Source organism: Thermobia domestica, chromosome 4, assembly GCF_964235325.1.
Source record: "Thermobia domestica chromosome 4, izTheDome1.hap1.1, whole genome shotgun sequence".
NCBI classification, from domain to species: Eukaryota; Metazoa; Arthropoda; class Insecta; order Zygentoma; family Lepismatidae; genus Thermobia; species Thermobia domestica.
The window spans coordinates 240850430-240870772 of NC_137457.1; the positions used below are offsets into that span (position 1 = coordinate 240850430).

General features: G+C 35.8%; 1 protein-coding gene across 5 annotated transcripts in view; it reads right to left on the reverse strand.

The window, feature by feature from the left end:
- Positions 1-4371: 4371 nt before the first annotated feature.
- Hmgcl (hydroxymethylglutaryl-CoA lyase) overlaps positions 4372-20343 on the reverse strand; it is a 145486-nt gene continuing 129514 nt past the window's right edge. For all 5 annotated transcript variants that reach the window (XM_081755620.1, XM_081755624.1, XM_081755623.1 and 2 more), the window contains one exon: positions 4372-6040. In XM_081755620.1, coding sequence (XP_081611746.1) covers positions 5813-6040 — 228 coding nt within the window. In that variant the 3' untranslated portion in view covers positions 4372-5812. The remainder of the gene's footprint in view (positions 6041-20343) is intronic.

Here is a 20343-nt window from a genome sequence, read left to right on the forward strand (position 1 = left end):
TTGATATGAAGTGGCGGTAGTAATATCTTATTAGGATCTACCAAAGAAGCGTATTTGGCGTTGCATTCTCCAGGTACGTAATTCACTCTAGGTTCCCATTCCTTCACTTCATAATGTGTGTCATCAGTCATAATGTCATTCTGTTACATTTGATAACAAATATTGATAACCATTTCATGAACAAAACGAAAAAACTTGGAGAATTGTATATATATGTATTAAGATATACATATACTGTACGTTAAAAAAAAAAATACGTTGGAAGTACATTCTATTTTTATACACGTTTCTATTATAATTTACAGAGAGCAATACAAGTGTGTTGTTGACTATTGTAAATATTTATTTTTATGTCTGTGTTTGTAGTAATAAAGCAAATCGTTTTTACCCCAACTCAGGAGATCTGAAAGCATTACTATCAGGTGCAATAAACAGTGCACACAGTATACATACAAATATATTTATTTCTCTAGAAAGAACAAAGCGATTTTTGCGAAACTTTTAGGGTTTATTAAATATAAATCAGGGTATACTTAGGTATAATTTCTATGTTACTATATGTAAGGGGACAGGAGCTAGGGGAATAAAATATCTGAAAAAGGGAAATTTTTGAGGGAATTTCCCGAAAATCCCTCTGTTACGGGAAAACTGTACGTGATAGAGAGAAACCGAGTGCATATTCGAATTCAGCGCAAAACGTTCCTTTAAGATCAGGTGATTTTAGTCATGTAACAAACAAAAAGTTTAAATTTGTTAACTAGTGTAATTTCCAGTAATTTCATTGTCTCAATCGTCAGTTGTTGCAGTCGTACTATATATCACCATATGTATGCAAGTGGCCTATCGCAGTTGGCGAGGATTTGAGTATAGTATTTTTCTGGTTGTTAAAAGTCAATGGTAATGTTTATGGTAATTTTTCACATACTACCTACTATTACAAGCTACAAGTTATTTCTCCTTTAGGGAGTTATCTGCGTGACACCATCTGACCAATAGGTTGTAGTCCGTGCCTATATGCTCTGCAGCTCTGTAGTCTAAGAGATGTCAAGATGTGTTTCTTTTTCTAATTGATTTAGCTTCCCAAGAATAGGTTTGCCTTCTCCATCAACTTTCTATTCAAGCCGGAAATGGATAAAATTAATTTCCGGTTTCAACATTTATCGCCATAGAACAAAAACACTGGTATATAACAAGCGGTTCAAGGTGTCAATTCTGTAATCAATTCAAGTTGTCAAGAGAACATATCATTTCAACCCGCAACACTCTACCAAAATTAGAAGTGGTTGTAATTTACGGATTCAATACCGATTTCTGTAGAGCAAAAACGGTAAGGGATATGGATATGCAGTTTCATCCAATAGATTCAACTTCCCAAGAGTACGTTCTATCTTCTGCTTTAACCATCTGTTCAAACCAAAGGTGATTCAAATTAACGATTTCCAGTTTCAATCTTTATCTCCATAAAACAAAAACGGTAAGGAATAGCGAGTAATGGCTTTCTGATATGGCTGCAGCGTCCGAGGAACAGGTTCTATCTTTCATCTTATTAATCTATTGCAACCAGTAGTAGATATTGCAATTCAGGTATGAGTATTGAATTTCTATAGCTTGGAAGTTTAATGTAGTTTCAAACTGTGAAACGAAACTCACTTGTTTCGAACATTTCACTTTTAAGATCTCTAACTAAATCTCCTTTCAGATATAAGATTCAACGTTTTATGTCCAGATATTGTAAATAACTCTTATCAGGTGAAGAAGATAGTGTAAAATTTCCCGGGTAATTAAGCGTTCTTTGTAAACGGTATGTCTAGTTTTCTCACACCTGAGGTAATGTTACTTGAATCCCTTGTGCTCTGAACGCCACAAATGCCTTACTGGAGTTTTTTTTTTTTTTACTTTACATTGGAAGTGCATGTTTTTTTTTTTTTTTTTTTTTTTTTTTTTTTTTTTTTTTTTTTTTTTTTGGAGAGAGTGATTCAATGACCAGGCACTATTTATGGACTAGTAGTAGCACTTAGCGTTTCATTACCTCAGTCTAATACATTATCATCTAGCATGCTGGAAGTTTAACGACTCCTTGCAACACCAAGGCTAGACCTGAATCCGCAACAAATTCACTTCTATCGAGAATCGAATTCGGAGTTCCTGCACTTCTTTCACGAGGATCCTATTCTATTTGCTATTATCTGTTTATTGGCATTTTATAGTTATTTTGTTTTGAATTACAAGTTGTAACTTGTGGCTTCGCATCCATGCTTTCACAGTAATATTTCATTCGGACTAAATCAGTTTAAAATGTACTTCAAGAATATTCATTCGTTCCTGAAGTGCTTCCAAAATAAAAGTTACGAACACACACATCAGATGTTGTTATCCGAAATCCTACAGTAAATTAAGAAAGTACACTATGTGATCAAAAGTATGAGGACACCTGGCTGAAAATGACTTACAAGTTCGTGGTGCCCTCCATCGGTACTCCTGGAATTCAATACGGTGTTGGCCCACACTTAGCCTTGATGACAGCTTCCACTCTCGCAGGCATACTTTCAATCAGGTGCTGGAAGGTTTCTTGGGGAATGGCAGCCCATTCTTCACGGAGTGCTGAACTGAGGAGAGGTATCGATGTAGGTCGGTGAGGCCTGGCACGAAGTCGGCGTTCCAAAACATCCCAAAAGTGTTCTATAGGATTCATGTCAGGACTTTGTGCAGGCCAGTCCATTACAGGGATATTATGGTAGTGTAACCACTCCGCCACAGGCCGTGCAGTATGAACAGGTGGTCGATCGTGTTAAAAGATGCAATCGCCATCCCCGAGTTGCTCTTCAACAGTGGGAAGCAAGAAGGTGCTTAAAACATCAAAGTAGGCCTGCGCTGTGAGAGTGCCACGCTAAACAACAAGGGGTGCAATCCCCCTCTAAGAAAAACACGACCACACCATAACACCACCACCTCCGAATTTTACTGTTGTCACTACACACGCTGACAGATGATGTTCACCGGCCATTCCCATACCCACACCCTGCCATCGGATTGCCACATTATGTACAATGATTCGTCACTCCACATAACGTTTTTCCACTGTTCAATCGTCCAATGTTTACGCTTCTTACACCAAGCGAGACGTCGTTTGGCATTTACCTGCGTGATGTGTAGCTTATTAGCAGCCGCTCAACCATGAAATCAGTTTTCTCACCTCACGCCTAACTGTCATGGTACTTGGAGTGGATCCTGATGCAGTTTGGAATTCCTGTGTGATGGTCTGGATAGATGTCTGCCTATTACACTTTACGACCCTCTTCAACTGTCGGCGGTCTCTGTCAATCAACAGACGAGGTCGGCCTGTACGCTTTTATGCTGTACGTGTCTCTTCACATTTCCATTTCTCTTATCAAACACAGTGGACCTAGGGATCTTTAGAAGTGTGGAAATCTCGCGTACAGACTTCTGACACAAGTGGCACTCAATCACCTGACCACGTTCGAAGTCCGTGAGTTCCGCGGAGCGCCCCATTCTGCTTTCTCACGATGTCTATTGACTACTGAGGTCGCTGATAATGAGTACCTGGCAGTAGGTGGCAGCACAATGCACCTAATATGAAAAACGTATGTTTTGGGGGTGTCGGGATACTTTTGATCACATAGTGTATCTTATTTTTCCTTCATATAATTTATATATGAACGTCGTAAAGCAAACAATCCTTCATTGAAACCCTACTGCAGTTCTTTCGCCCTTGAGACAATATGAGTAATTCTCCGAAGAGAAGCAGAACGAATTCTTCCTTCGAGTGACTCCTTTCCTCCCGTACAGCTAGCGACAGAGCTTAGACTGAGGCTCTGCACCAATTTCCTTCACTCCTCCCTTCCGCAAGGTAGGAAAAGAAAAATTTCTGTCATGAAAAATATGTGATTACATTGTACGTAAGGCTAGACGTTTAAAGACTTTTGTAACAGTAGTGTGTGCCCAATAAGTATGTGCCCAGTAGTGTGTGCATTGAACATAGAGGATACCAAGCAATGTGGCTTCCGCTATGTTGCCATATTCCTCATTGACATCAAATGGGGTTACAGACTTTATATTAAAGTAACTAAAATTTTTATTCGGCCTTTCCTCATTCGCATACAAGACTAAATGTTCACGATTGTTTGTGTGTGTGTGTGTGTCCTCAAGTATATTTCTTCGTATTAATTGAAAAGGCACGTGACTTTGTTACTACATTATAGAACTGCCCCTGTTTTATTGTAAAGAGTGAATATTTTACTAAAGAAAAACTTCCGAAACTTTCTGTAAGAATAATTCCAGTAACAGATTTATAGCCAACTTCACAGCTATCATACAAGATACTGCAAATTACTTACAATTTATAATAAAATATTTTAGATTTGACATTATTCACGTTTTTATTTCTAAAAAATATGTCACTGAATTACAAAGAGGTTTTTCTCACAAATGAGAAAATGAATCGTACATTTCCTGCTATTTAATAGCATCGCAATCTATCATATGAACATATCACACACATGTACACATTATTTCAATGTTATAATTCAATCCGTACACACACATTCATTTCGAAAATCTTAGCGAAATAATATAAAATATGTGATGTAAGTATCAAAATACTCTTTTATACAAAATAATAATAATAAAATATTAAATAAATTCATTGTATACAACAGAGGTATAATTAGTAAATAAAACTCTTTGGATTTAATGTGCTCCGTACTTCAGAAACTGAAATTGAGTGAAATATTTAGGAGTAGAAAAATAGATATAGTGAATTCCTTTAAGGTGTAAGTATTGCAATAGTATCATAATTAATAACGGAACAGCCTTCAAAATGTGGATGGTATAAAATCACAGTTATCCATAAGACTGAAAACAGTCTCCAAGGCAACATCTCATAATCTCACATTTCATTATCTTAAAATTACGCAAGTCAAAATATTACACATTTCAATCGTTACTGTACACAACGTGCTGGATTTTTGAATCATAATATTGTGCAAAAAAAACTATATATTTTTATTATTTCAATTTTAAGCAGTTATTTTATATAACACATCGAAGATGAATCAAGTACGTTACACTAAAATCTACAAGAGTCAACCATTATTATTATTATGCATATTTTACAAAATATTTTTTGTACTGATATATTTAAAACTCTAACAATAACGTACACGATAAAAAGTAACAACGACATGAAATGGTCATAGTCTGTAACTTACTACTCGTAATTAAACGTAACACAACTAATGTTTAAACAACCTGATATTACTTGTGAGAATTATTATTTCGTTACAATCAGAGGTGTAATTTAGGTTTTGAAACTACCTAATATATACCTCTTTTTTCTTTAATTAATAAATAAAAAGCTCTCGTTTAACCTATTCATTATCATCAAATGTAGAACTATATAATTATATATGTACAGTCCGCAGCAAAAAAACCTGCAACATGAGCATGTAAGTTTATTGTGAATCTACGCCTAACAGCCCAGGGAATCAACATAACATCTAAGTGGCACAAATCACGCCGGAGAAACCTCGGCGTCCTCCCCTGCACACTTATTTTGGAGCAAAAGACTTCGTCGTTTCACAATAAACTTACATGCTCATGTTGCAGGTTTTTTGCTGCGGACTGTACATCCAATATAAGAAAAAAAAATTATGATCTTCACAGTCATAGATACAAATAAATAGATTAGAGATATGAATGTAACAACTATTAAAAATAGGACAGTTTCACAACTGTTAAATAATACTATGATTGATACGTTGATACGGAACATTCACTGAAATGAAATCGCCCATTAATGACACTTTACAGCACGACTAACTTTAGAACCTGTAGGGCGGTTCAACATCTTACATATGTAGCTTCCAGCTTCTATTAATAAATCCAGATCCACATCTGTTCGAATTTCCATGCCGTTTAACATGTACACCACGTCTTCCGTAGAAACATTTCCCGAAGCTCCTTTCGCATATGGACATCCGCCTAGTCCTGCTACAGATGAATCCACAATGCAGACTCCCATCTATAAAATAATTAAATGAATGAAGCAAGGTGTAGTAAAAAATAAAATCAAGTAATCTAAAATGTAGTGAGCTTTTTTGCGCACGCCATGGCATTAGTGTCCCAAATCTCAGGACATAAGTCGCAGTGGGTCAGGCCTAACTATGACACTAGTAAGACGACAGCATATAGTACGGTAATGAGATATAGTCGAAAATTTTCTTTAACTCTTAAATTTTCTGTTTGAATAAAATATTATCCAAGTTTACAGTACAGTCAACAGATCACATCAAGCTGGAAAAAATAACATGCTTGTCATATAGGTTTCGAGAAAATTGAACTTTTGTAGCACTAAAACGTATGTCATTCATTGCTAATAATAACCGATAGCTTCTTTATGATGCTGAAAGAAACTGTTATTTATTTATGTACTATGTACGTACTATGTGCTGTAAATAATTGACAGTTTTATGTTGCTGAAAGAAATTGTTATTAATTTATGTACTATTTATGTAACCTCAAAGCAGAATAACAGGTGACGGTACGACAATGTCGCACGGAGAAAATGCGGACTGTAGAAAGATTGGCTAATCTCTAGACGAAAATTACTGCCTCAGAAAGATTGTCTACTCTGTAAATAAAAAATTTGATGGCTTTGTCAGAAATATGGCACTCAATATCACAACTATTTTGCACCTTTTTCTGAAGACATTTTAATGTCTAAAGAGGTGATATTCGTAGTTGTAAAAAGGATTGAAAGAGACTTAAATGATTAACTGCCATGCTTTAAGATGTAAAAAAGAAAAAACACCAAGTAAGCATCTGTAATTCCTTTTGAGTAAATATGTGTAAGGATTTCTTGATTGATTCCTTATTCAGTTATTATACAGTCCTGTAAGTTCCCTGTATATGTCTCTATAAATAAAAAAATAAAAAAAAAAGCTTAGAAAAATAGAAAGGTAAAAACTTTTTTGCTTTTAAGCCCTTGAAAATTTTAGGTTATAATTTTACTACGGCATTACTAAAAATGCTTGCAGAAAGTTTTTGGATTTTACGTAAGTCGCAGAAAGTTAGAAAATGTTCTGTTTTTGGATATGTACTATGTGCTGTAAAAACCTGACAGCTTTTATATTGCTAAAAGAAACTGTTATTTATTTATGTACTGTGTGTGTACTACGTGCTGTAAATAATTCATAGTTTTTATGTTGCTGAAAAAATGTTACTTTTTATGTAAAATGTATGTACTAAATGCTGTAAATAATTGTTAAGTTTCTATGTTGCTGAAAGAAATTATTTTTTTGTGTTATATATGTACTATACGCTATAAATAATTGCTGAAAGAAATTGTTAGGATTTAGGATTTAGGTTTCTGGGCTTTTGACATCTAAGGCCATTTAGCCCTTCACGATTTGAGGGATGACGTCCGTCAGCGAGCACACAATCCGGGGAAAGGTAAGGAAGGAAGGATTGGGGAAAGAGGGAAGCGGCCTGGGACCTATAAGTTAGGTACCACCCCGGCATTTGCCTGGTGTGAATGAGGAAAACCCAGGAAAACCTCATTCAGGGTTGCTGGTCTGAAAAAGCGTGTTACACTTTTTCGACCGAGTGACCCCACCGGGAATCGAACCCGAGACCGCTCGCACCGAAGAAAGAAATTGTTATTTATGTACTACGTGCTGTAAATGAGTTTTTATGTTACTGAAACAAACTTATTTATTTACGTACTATGTGCTGTGAATAATTGCTGAAATAAATTGTTATTTATTTATGTACTATGTGCTGTAAATAACTAACAGATTTTATGCTGCTGAAATAGTTATTTATTTACGCGTATGTACTATGTATACACAATGTGCCGTAAATAATTGGTAGTTTTTATGTTGCTGAAAAAATTATTTATTTATGTACTATGTATGTACCAAAATACACTGTTAACTAGTAACAGCAGATTGTTGTTTGTCTTTTCCTAACGGTGGCACACATATCCTTTGTAAACTACTTGTAAAACATAGAAATATTTTCACTGATGATTAAAAATTATTTGCTGCTACACAGTATGTAGATCTTAAAAGTAAATCTGTTTAATTCATTTGCAAAGATTTAAGATGTGTATATAATGTAGCAGAATAAAGTATTTAATCATCAGTGAAAATATCTTTATTATTTAATATTTGACTAATTCCCATACATATCCTGCATGATGTTGGCAAAAATTCAACGTTTAATGTGTTGGCTTTAATTCAAGTACATGACACACGATTAAGTTTTACATCACGTTTCTACGTAATCCATATATAAACTTTGCCTTCTACATTTCAATTCTCCGGACTCAGAAAATTAATCGTAAGGATATACAGGGCTTGGACAAAAATCGAAAACGTTTGCAAAAGTGTGAAAATAATACCTAGTATGGTGCGGGGTCTCCTTTTGCGTCCAAAACAGCCTGAATCCGACGTGGAATGGACGTATACAGCTCCTGAACCGTGGTATGTGGAATTTTGTACCATTGTTCCTCCAAAACATGCTCCAGTTCCTTAAGGGATGCTGGTGGACGGTAATGACACGCCTTTCTAATTCAGACCACAATGGCTCAATGATGTTCAGATCTGGTGATTTTGGGACCCAGGGGAGGTGTGATAGCTCCTGGTCATGCTCCTCAAACCATTATTTCATCGTTTTTACAGCGTGACAGGGTGCCAAATCATCTTGGTAGATGCCATCACCATCACGGAACAATATTTGGGCCATGGGTAAAATCTGGTCCCCCAAAATAGCCTCATACGCCTTAGCATTCAGCATTCCATGCAGGGCTATGATGGGACCTGCAGAAACTCACGATATCACTGCCCATACTGTAACAGAACCAACCCCATGCTTTACAGTTGGGAGCAGACAGTCTGTATCATAGGCCTATGACGGTGTTCTCCATACGTAAACACGACCGGTTGTTGGAAACAAGATGAAGGTCGATTCATCGGACCACATTACGTGTTTTCACTGCTCATGAGTCCACGCCTTGTGATCCTTGCACCACTGGATACGCCTCTTCGCATTTACTGCTGTGAACAAAGGTTTGGCGATAGCGGCCCTGCCATGAATTTTCATTTTATAAAGTTCCCGTCGCACTGTTTTCGATGAAATCGGGTTTCTGAAGGCCGGAATTGAGTTCAGACGTAATTTTCATTGCAGTGATCTTCTATTTAGCTGCTACAATACGTTTTAATGCCCTCCGGTCCCTATCTGACAAGACTGTCTTTCGACCACTGTTGTATTTTGCAGACGTCGTTTGCCCATGAATTGTGTATGCCCTCGTGACATTGGACACAGTGCCTTTCGATACCTCCACAATGTTCGCCACTGAAGTTCCAACCAGACGGGCACCAACGATCATGCCTCTTTGGAAGTCTGTCAGGTCGCCCATTTTACCGCACCACTTTCACACCACATCACTCACAGGTGAACTGGTTACTGCTGACGGAAGAGGAAGGTCCACACACATGACACACTGAAAACAAAAAAAGATCGGCAACCGCAACACGTGTACAGTGGAGGGCCAAACTTACGTGTTCTGTATGAAGTGTTTTTAGATTTTTTGTCTACCCCCGTATATATATATATAATCTGTAACCGTGGTTATTCGATTACACTAGTTAACAAATTTAAACTTTTTGTTTGTTACATGAGAAAAATCACCTGATCTTAAAGGAACTTTTTGCGCTGAATTCGAATATGCACTCGGTTTCTCTCCATCACGTACAGTTTTCCCTAACAGAGGGATTTTCGGGAAATTCCCTCAAAAATTTCCCTTTTCAGATATTTTATTCCCCTAGCTCCTGTCCCCTTACATATAGTAACATAGAAATTATACCTAAGTATACCTTGATTTATATTTAATAAACCCTAAAAGTTTCGTAAAAATCGCTTTGTTCTTTCTAGAGAAATAAATATATTTGTATGTATACTGTGTGCACTGTTTATTGCACCTGATAGTAATGCTTTCAGATCTCCTGAGTTGGGGTAAAAACGATTTGCTTTATTACTACAAACACAGACATAAAAATGAATATTTACAATAGTCAACAACACACTTGTATTGCTCTCTGTAAATTAGAAACGTGTATAAAAATAGAATGTACTTCCAACGTATATTTTTTTTTAAACGTACAGTATATGTATATCTTAATACATATATATACAATTCTCCAAGTCTTTTCGTTTTGTTCATGAAATGGTTATCAATATTTGTTATCAAATGTAACAGAATGCAAAAGAAAGAAAGAATGGAATACAGACTCATTGTTGACAACAATGAACTAATGCAGTCTGAATTTTCCACTACGGTATCGTTTCCCCCCTCCCCCGCGCATTTCTTTCTTTCTTGTGTTCTTGACACCTGGTGAGGGAGTTTTGTACAGTTTTATATTGACGTGTGGTTTAACACTACTTCACTTTCAAAGTTGTCTTTGCTGCTAAGAGTGCTTTCATGTTTGAACTTAACGGCATTATACCCAACTAAGACCAGAAGTTTAGTTTGTGATCAGTACAATGGCGTCAAGAGGACGGCGTTCGTGTGTTAACTCACCAAATAGTTTTTGTTATGTGTGTGGCCAGTTTGTAGTTAAAGGACAGTGTAGATCCATTACGCCATCGGTGAAACTAGCATATTATATATATTTCGGATGTCGTGTGGGAGATCAGGACAAAACTTGGGCACCCAACATAATTTGTGCGTCGTGCTACGTCACTTTACTTGCATGGGCCAAAGGGAAACGGAGGTTCATGAAATTTGCTGTACCAATGGTGTGAAGAGAACCCACCAACCATCTGGATGATTGTTATTTTTGTTTCACAGTAGTTAAGGGACATTCTAAAAAAAGCAAATACACAATAAGTTATCCCAACGTTAAATCCGCAATTAGACCTATTCCGCACGGGGATGAACTTCCACTTCCCGAGCCCCCTACCAACTGGGAAGAGATATAGCCAAAAGACTCTGATGATGATCATGACCTTGATGAACCATCGACATCAACATGTACATCCAAGGATCCAACGTTCATCCCTGACTGTGTTCGCGAGCCACATTTCATCCGGCAATGTGAACTTAATGACCTAGTCCGTGATTTGCACCTGACAAAACAAGAGGCGGAACTTCTGGGATCAAGGCTCCAACAGTGGAACTTATTGGATGCAGAAACGAACATATCAGTGTACAGGAAAAGGCATGTTCAATTTTCAAGCTATTTCTCAATGCAAGATAATGTGTGCGTATGTACGGATATAAATGGGTTGATGGCGGAGCTAGGAATTCCTTACGTTCCAGAAGAATGGAGGTTATTTATCGACGCGTCAAAGATCAGCCTTAAAGCAGTCCTTTTACATAATGGAAATAAAAAACCTTCTATACCACTTGCGCACTCAGTGAAGATTAATGAATCCTATGACACCATGTCAACTTTGCTAAATCTTATAAATTACAAGGACCATTGTTGGCAAATATGTTGTGATCTCAAGGTAGTTGGTATTTTATTAGGACTGCAGTGCGGTTACACGAAGCACCAATGTTTTTTATGTTTATGGGATAGCCGAGCTGATGACAAACATTATGAAGTGAAGGAATGGGAACCTAGAGTGAATTACGTACCTGGAGAATGCAACGTCAAATACGCTCCTTTGGTAGATCCTAATAAGATATTACTACCGCTACTTCATATCAAGTTAGGACTTATGAAAAACTTTGTCAAAGCCATGGACACATCTGGTGAAGGTTTCAAGTATTTGCGAGATAAGTTCCCTAACCTGAGTGATGCTAAGATTTCAGCGGGAGTGTTTATTGGTCCCCAAATTAGGAAATTAATGCTTGATGATAGCTTTGACAGCAAGTTAAACAGTGCTGAGCTAGCTGCCTGGACAGCATTTAAGTGTGTTGTCCGCAACTTTCTGGGCAATAACAAAGCTGAGAGTTACACAGAAATCGTACAGGACATGATACAGAAATACAAAGAGTTGGGTTGCAGGATGTCTTTAAAAATCCACTTTTTGCACTCCCACCTCAGCTTCTTTCCTGCTAACCTAGGTGCTCTCAGCGACGAACAGGAGGAAAGATTTCACCAAGATATAATGGCAATGGAGAAAAGGTACCAGGGACGATGGGATCCTTCAATGATGGGGGACTATTGTTGGGGTCTTGTTAGAGAATGCAACATTTCTTACAAAAGAAGCAAGTAGTGTACGTTTTTGTAACCCAATGGAAGTTTCATATATTGTGATAGTTTTGATTGTCTTTTCATGACCTTTTGGTACATTTGTATTATTGTTTATTGTAAATTGTCACACTTGTAAATTATATTGTATTATATTTTATATATGTGTTTTGTGGTAATAAAGCAAAACGTTTTACCTCAACTTAAGAGATCTGAAAGCATTACTATAAGGTGCAATAAACAGTACACACAGTATACATACAAACATATTTATTTCTCTAGAAAGAATAAAGCGATTATTACGAAACTTGGAGGGTTTGTTAAATATGAATCAAAGTATACTTAGGTATAATTTCTATGTTAGTATATGCAAGGGGACAAGATCTTGGGGTGTAAAATAAACGAAAAGGGAAATTTTTGAGGGATTTTTCCGAAAATCCCTCTGTTACGGGAAAATCGTACGTGATGGAGAAAAACCGAGTGCATATTCGAATTCAGCGCAAAAAGTTCCTTTAAGAACAGGTATTTCCTTTTATGTAATAAAACCTTTGTTAACTAGTGTTATTTATAACAATTCACTTAGATTGTTAAAAATACATATTAAAACAATGGCAGTAGCATTGCATAATATTAAAACAAAGTAGCATAGCAACAAAATTCAAAATGTAGAATATATCATGGAAGCTCAGATTAAGGCTATATTGCTACATTGAATGTAGTAAAAGTTGACCTGAATTACTGCAAAATTATTTCAACGAAGTTCTGTAAGAACTGACGTCAATACTATAAAAGTTACATAATATTGAGAAGGACTTGTTTATGAAGCGTGTTAATACGCCAGAAGTCGAAGATGTACAATTACTAAAGTGTTAAATGTTAAAATGATAGAGGCATAAATGAAAATAGTGATGCTATATTAGTTTTGAACCCAGGTCCATGCTTCTTGCACGGCCCTACTGCTGGACAATTTACAGTCTCTCTTACACTACTTACTGTGTTGCAATTTAAAGAAGCTTTTGCGTTGAACGAAAGGAAAGATAATGTGAGCTACACACCATTTGAAATTACTAGAAATTTATTTTTCGTTTCACCAAAGTGCAATTAAAACATAAGAAAGGAAAAAAGAGATGTAATACTGATACTTAAATCGAATCCACAAACTAACAAGTCAGCTGTTCCTCAACTTGGAAAATCTCTGTATAAACTACTACTTTATTGTGATTAATCAAGCTTTAATATCTCAAAAATGGACTAGTATTGCCGTTTACAACAATTTACAATTTAAAACACTGGAGTCATGTAAGTGGATCTATTATTAAAGTAGGATATGAATCCCTGCAAATTTTTACCCAAGAAACAGTAATATCATTACAGTGACAATAAGCACCGAAAGCGAGAGTTTGACGGTAAGGATCCCATGTCAAAAATGAAGCAAAAACGACTAAGCTTCTAACTGAAGTAATATACATTAAATTTAGTGACTTAGTTTATTGTCAATATACACAGAGCGTTTAACCCTTTTAAAATCAGATATTTTAAGGAAATTTTAGATGTTCTCTTACGAAGCTGCTGATCCTACCCAAATTTATAATTCATACATAACCCAGTATCTCTGGAATTAATCCAGGTTTCGAATGATACAATCATACACATGCCTCTCGGATCCAAAATTTGGGCATTTTCTGGGAATTTTCAAGAAATTGAAAATTTAATTTTCTAGCAACCTACTTGGGCTCCCGTAGCAGACCCAGAATGCAGTCATCTTTACAGAAGGTATTTCACACAATAACACATTTCCTTGCTTCGAGACGTGTTTCGAATTACTGAACTACGGTAATAGGTACGAAGAAAAAAAAATGACTAAAAAGTGCGTAAATATCATTTAGAGGGCTCCTACTTGTACTCTAATTACCTTAAAATTCACGGTTACTAGTGTCAACATGCACCGCATAGAATTATCTCCCGAGTTTATGACACGAAGTTCAGTTAACACTCTATATAACAGTGCAACTGTCATTAAGGTCAAATTAGCTTCAATTGATATCAAGAACATATACTCATCAATATTGGTACCAGATAATTAAGTGTACAAGATCTTGATTTGAAACCAGATTTTGAAATCGAAGAAATCGCTGAACTCCTAAACATATGCCCTAATACTAATGTCTTTCAGTTTGAAGACATGTATTACAAACATCATAATGAGAAACGGATGACAAAAAAAATCTGCTACTTTTATAAAATAGCACTCCTATTATATATGATACATCGAGGAAATAACTGATTTCATCCACACAAATTCTACTATAGACGCGAATGATACACAAAGAGTGCAGAAATGAACGACTAGACCAAAATCGAAACAAGACTCCCCGCTTTCTGTAACAATACGTTAACAAGTCTGATCCCTAGATAGCCACACACTATCATTCTTGAGGTCGGTGCTCACCCATTCAAAGGTATTCTTCTGTAATGTAGATACTCTCATTTCTCTAAGCACAATAGGAGTTGTGCAATCCATGTAGTATGAGAGGCTAAGCATCGACCTCAAGAGTAAAAATCATGGTACGAATTACCAAAGTATGAGAGAGATTTTCCCACTCAATCGCATATTGATCCCTTTTCTGAAGGAAACCAACTGAAGCACTCCTGCCCGGGATGCATGCTTTCCCCAGAAACATGTTTAGTGATAAAAAGTTCGAGTTTATCGTCAAATTCCACTACTTTTTGTTTAATGTCATTCTAATCTGTCAGTTATATTCCGAAATGATTAATGTAAACCAGTGATCGAAGTGAGACAGTATGCGGTGGTATGCCATGCCGCTTCTGGTTTTTCAGTGATGAAGGCATACCGTCTCTGGTTTTTCAATAGTTACAACATACTGTCACTGGAAAGTAGATGCTAAATACCTTTAATAAACCCATTTTTATACACAGTAATTGACAAATAGATTTGCACATAAAAGAATTTTATTTCTTATATAAAATTAATTTCTAAGTTGACAACACCGACATTTTTGTTATCTTTCTCCTACCTTTTGTTTTTAAAATGAGGTGTCTCCAAAGAAGGTTATCAAGTTTATATTTTGATGTGCCATATTGAATTGTTTCTTTCTTATGTGTGTGTATGTATGTGTCTTCTTGCCTTAATATATAAGTGCCGTGTTTTGAGCATGGGCTGATTTAGGGGTTGTCTGTTGTGGGGGGCGGATCTTCCGGAGGTTTGGAATACCGCACAGTCGAGTGGGGAGATCGGGAGTTTTCGCGCAGAAAATTGGTAATATACTAATTCGGTTTTTAAACATTTTCGTGTATAATTCTCGGTAACATAACGTAAGGGGATAATTTTTATTACTTTTTATCCAGAAAGTTGTTGGCGGGGGATCAAAGTCTCTCCATATCCCCAACGTTACTACAAAGAAGCTCTCCAATGATTTTTAGTCATTATGTAAATAGAATTGCAATCTTTGAGGCAATAAACCCTCACTGCATTTCAACATTTAGGTAGCCGATATGTCAAGTCAAATTGTAACAAAACATACCGCTTTTGTTTTTTATCATTTCGAACACTGATGTAAACTATTTACTTTTGGCCTCTTCAAATTTTATATTTACAGCTACCACAATGTATACATTATTACTCCTTTAATTTTTTATTGTGCCTATAGTTATCACTTATAACAGTACCGTTCTATCCTCCAGGACATCGTCGAAAGGGAATCTCGCGGTACTTACTACGTGTAACTAAGTTATATGTTGACTTGCAATCGTCCTTAACACTGGCCAAAAGGATTAAACAAGTGGGTGCACTTTATGTGCTTGTTCCTGAAGAGGTCGAGTTAGTGTAATAAAAATGAAACTATGTGTGATTATTTAACTGTAATAAGTAAAAAGCAAAAGGAAATAAGGAGAATTTAGTTATTGTAGTTAAATTTATTGATTATATATATATATATATATATATATATATATATATATATATATATATATATATATATATATATATATTAGGGTGGTCCTTATTTATATGGGGAAAAATAAATTTAGGAATTTCCTAGGACTCACCCCCTAAAATGGTTCCATATGGGGCAAAATTAAGCCAGGAGAAAAATTAGATCCATTGAATAATTTTAAATGGTGTCCCAAACTACCTAAAATTTTGAATGCGTTTATAATACATGGGGAAAAGCTGGAATAAACTCTTGTAATTTACAAACGGCTTAAGGGAATTGAAAGATATCTTGGATAATGGAACTAGAGGAAATGAACAACCTAATTTTGTATAGCATTATTATGGCGGCCATCTTGAAGTCTGCCATCTTGAATTCAGGTCAAAATTTTCAAATAGGAAGAGGGTCATGTTACATATCATTTTGAGGTGGTGTTTTCCAAGCACAAATCTCGTATTATTTTAAAGCTACCAATAATCTTGTAAGAGTTATTACGTGTGAAAAACGAAATGCTTCGATGTAATGTTATTTTATTGTAGTTATGGACCATAGATTTGTAAGAATTTTGGAAGTATTATACATAAACTGGAAACAAACTGCTAGAGAAAGTTAAATCTTTGTTTCCCCATGAACTACCAATAAGTTTTTCCATAAAGATGATTCAGAGACCATTATGAGGAAAAAGAAAAAAATATAACATGGATGAAATTGAAATATCCCTTATTTATGTAGTACTGTAGCTTTGGGGTAAGTTTTCAATGAGTTTTCTATCTTATATACTACACAGTTCACTTTCGGCACATCTAGGAAAAGATTATCTATGAGAATTCACTATGTGCAAAAGAAACTGTTTCTGATACTCATTTTTCGTAAAAACGATTTTGTCATCTTCTGTTAGTTTCACTCCCCTTTCTACTGTATCGTTTATTACGGAGATGAATTTAACTATTGTCTTTCCTTGAAGATAGTCATTGTTATCTGACCATGAAATCGGATCACACTCAAGAAACCCTTTGGGTATTTTAAATCTCACGAGAAAAAATTGTTTGTTGTATCAAAATCACTGATTTATCTTTTCTCAAGAATTTTTAAGGTATTATCCTTGCGTCAAGCCTCTTTGCTGCTTCACGGTTTCTCCTTACAGTTTTAATTCTTTTAACCAATTTTTGTTTTTCCACTATGTTAGCTTCATCAAAAAACTCCAATGCTACGTATTCCTCCTTCAAGTATCAGAGATGCCGAGAAAATTTAAAAAGAGCCACTTCAGATAATTCATTATCTATTTGCCTATAACTGTACAAAGCTTTCAAAAATTGCAGGTCTTGTAATGATGAATGGGATACTTGATCACATTTAAATCAAGCTTGGACATATAGTCGTATCAGAAAAATTCATGCTCTCCAAAGACCCGTTTCTATTTGCTTCGTTAAACGAAAATGTTGGCGAAAGAGAAATATTTTTAAACAGTATATTGCTTTTCCCATCTACCTTGCATGGTGAATTGCTCCAGGCAAACGAAAGAAAACTCTTCGAGGAGGTATGTCATCCAAGAATGTCAGTTCTAAAAATTTACTGTAATCTTCTATGCGGTGTCCTGCTTCTACAAGTTTGATAGCAAAATTCAATACTTCATTTCTTACATCTGAAATGTTGTTCCTTACGTCATTATCATCATCAATTCTGGAATAAAGTTAGTACAATCTATTTTAGACCAATCGTTCTGAAAATGCTTAAATAGGGAAACGTCCGGTCCAGATGCAAACGAATCACAACACTTGTCAAATACACATTTTAAAACCAATTCATAAATGTAGTGTCTACAAGGAAGGTATAGAAGATCATTTTGGAGCATCTGCTCTAGCAGAATGAAAGCACCGTTCACATGACACATATTGCAGGGAATAGTGTGACAACAAACTGCCTGCACGAACTTTACCAAGTTCCATTCTTCAAGCTAATGAACTGTAGTAGAAATAATGCGTTCGTTCTCCTCTTCATGATGACAAACTGAGAACACCAATTAGCCTCTCATGAGCATCTCCTGTAATAAATATTGATAACCCGTCGATAGTCTCTCTACCAGTCAAATTCAGCAGTAGTTTTCCGTCTCATTGCACAACTAACGCACTTGATGCACTCCGAAATTGTTTTTGTGGTCTTATGCAACTTCGCTACGGATTTTCTCTCAGCATCGATGCATATTTATTACTAGTTCCTTTACATTATGGCCTAATGTTTCTGCCGTCGCTGTCAGAATATGTATTCTCGTTCTATCAGTGGACTTGTATCGATCAAAAGCAGCAACCTGTCTTGGAGTTTTAAAATTAGTTTTTCCCCTTTTACATCTCTTGCAGGGTCCGGGCGCACACAGGCACATATTTACATTTTATCTTATATACTCAACTGGGTTTTCCTCTTCATTTCTTGAAATGCTTACCTCCGTGTATTTTGGTGTAAAATTCATACAAATCATTTTCAGAAGTGCATTTTTCTTTTGCGTTCCTCTTTCTAATGAAGCCGCGCATATCCCTCTTGTTCTTTTCGAGCCAAACTCATGTCTTTACATTTAGTTGTGTAAGAGTTATTACTTGTGAAAAAGAGAAATATTTTCACAGGTAATAATTCTTAGACGACTAAGGCTATCTTTAAAATAGTGCCAGATTTGTGTTTCTGGTGAAACGCCACCTCAAAACGATATGTCACATGACCCTCTTCCCATTTGAAAATTTTGATCTGAATCCACGATGGCGGACTTCAAGATGGCCGCTGTGACAATACTATACAACATTAGATGTGTTTCTTCCTCTAGTTCCATTTATCCAGGGTATTTTTATGTTCCCTTAAGCCGATTCTAAATTACAAGATTTTATTCCAGATTTTTCCCGTATATTATGTACTGTAATCGGATTCAAAATTTTAGGTCGCTTGGGGCACCATTTAATATTACTCAATTAAGTTAATTTTTCTCCTTCCTTAATTTAGTTCCATATGGAACCATTTTAGGGGGTGAGTCCAAAGAAATTAGGAAATCAAAAATTAAGGACCACCCTAATATATAATATATATATTGTTTATTACTGTTGTCAGATAATCATATCTTTGTGTGTATTGCGAGGAGAGGGGAAAAAGAAATGATATCATTGTCTTATTTTGAATTATTGCATATATAGACATCGGTCTCCTATTGGGTCTCATTTGATCTCCCTCAATATCAATAACCTACATAATTTGCATATTGGATAGAATGTATAGCTATAACTATGTATTGCGAGCGGTGATTATATTTAGAAAGAAAAATAAGTAGAAAGCTAGTACCCACCGCAGATCAAAGTATTTCTTTAAGTAGCGCTTCATTAGGTAATATGCGAACAGTGATCAGTGTTTAACAAGAGATCATGTGCTTCATACTTTTTATTTCTTTTTTACCTTTTTTACCCATCCATATTTCTCTTCCATGTTTTAAATTCACTTCGAACTGTTGTAAGCTGAAGATGGAAACCGGGTTTCCCGAAAGCGCTACTTAAAGGAATACTTTAGTCTGCAGTAAACATTAGCTTTCTATTTATTTTCTTTCTAGAATGTATAGCTGTTTAGAGAAGAAACTGAGCAGCGTAATAGTTGGTTAAAGCATCAACACCCTAAGCCGGAGACCCAAAGCTGGATTCTCGGTCAAGTCGTGCACTTGAGCACTCATTGTATAGTGCTCATATGCATTATATCAAGTCTTACAATGCGACTTCAAAATCTTCATTGTCTGTTCCTAAATCTTCGAAACAACCTACAATTATTTATTCTAGTTTAGTCTATTGGAAGTATTTGGACACAACACTTATACGTGCTGAGTAGAATTTACAAGAACGCATTACACGGAGTACTTGGGTCATTTTTTCCTTTTGCATGTTATGAAATTAGATATCTAACGTAATCACAAAGATATTCCGGCTTATATCACATCTGCACGTAAACACGGTCCGAGAGGACTGAAATATTGAGAAGTGAAAAAATGACCTAAGAGGATCAGCAGCTGGGGGTACATGATAAGATTTTTCAGTTTTGACCCTCACCTTATCTTTGTGATCAATGTTAATGGTTTTTAGCCAATATTTATTTAAAAAAAAAAAAAAACTCATACAAGTGATATACTGAGATAAGACTGTTTTAATCGAAATTCG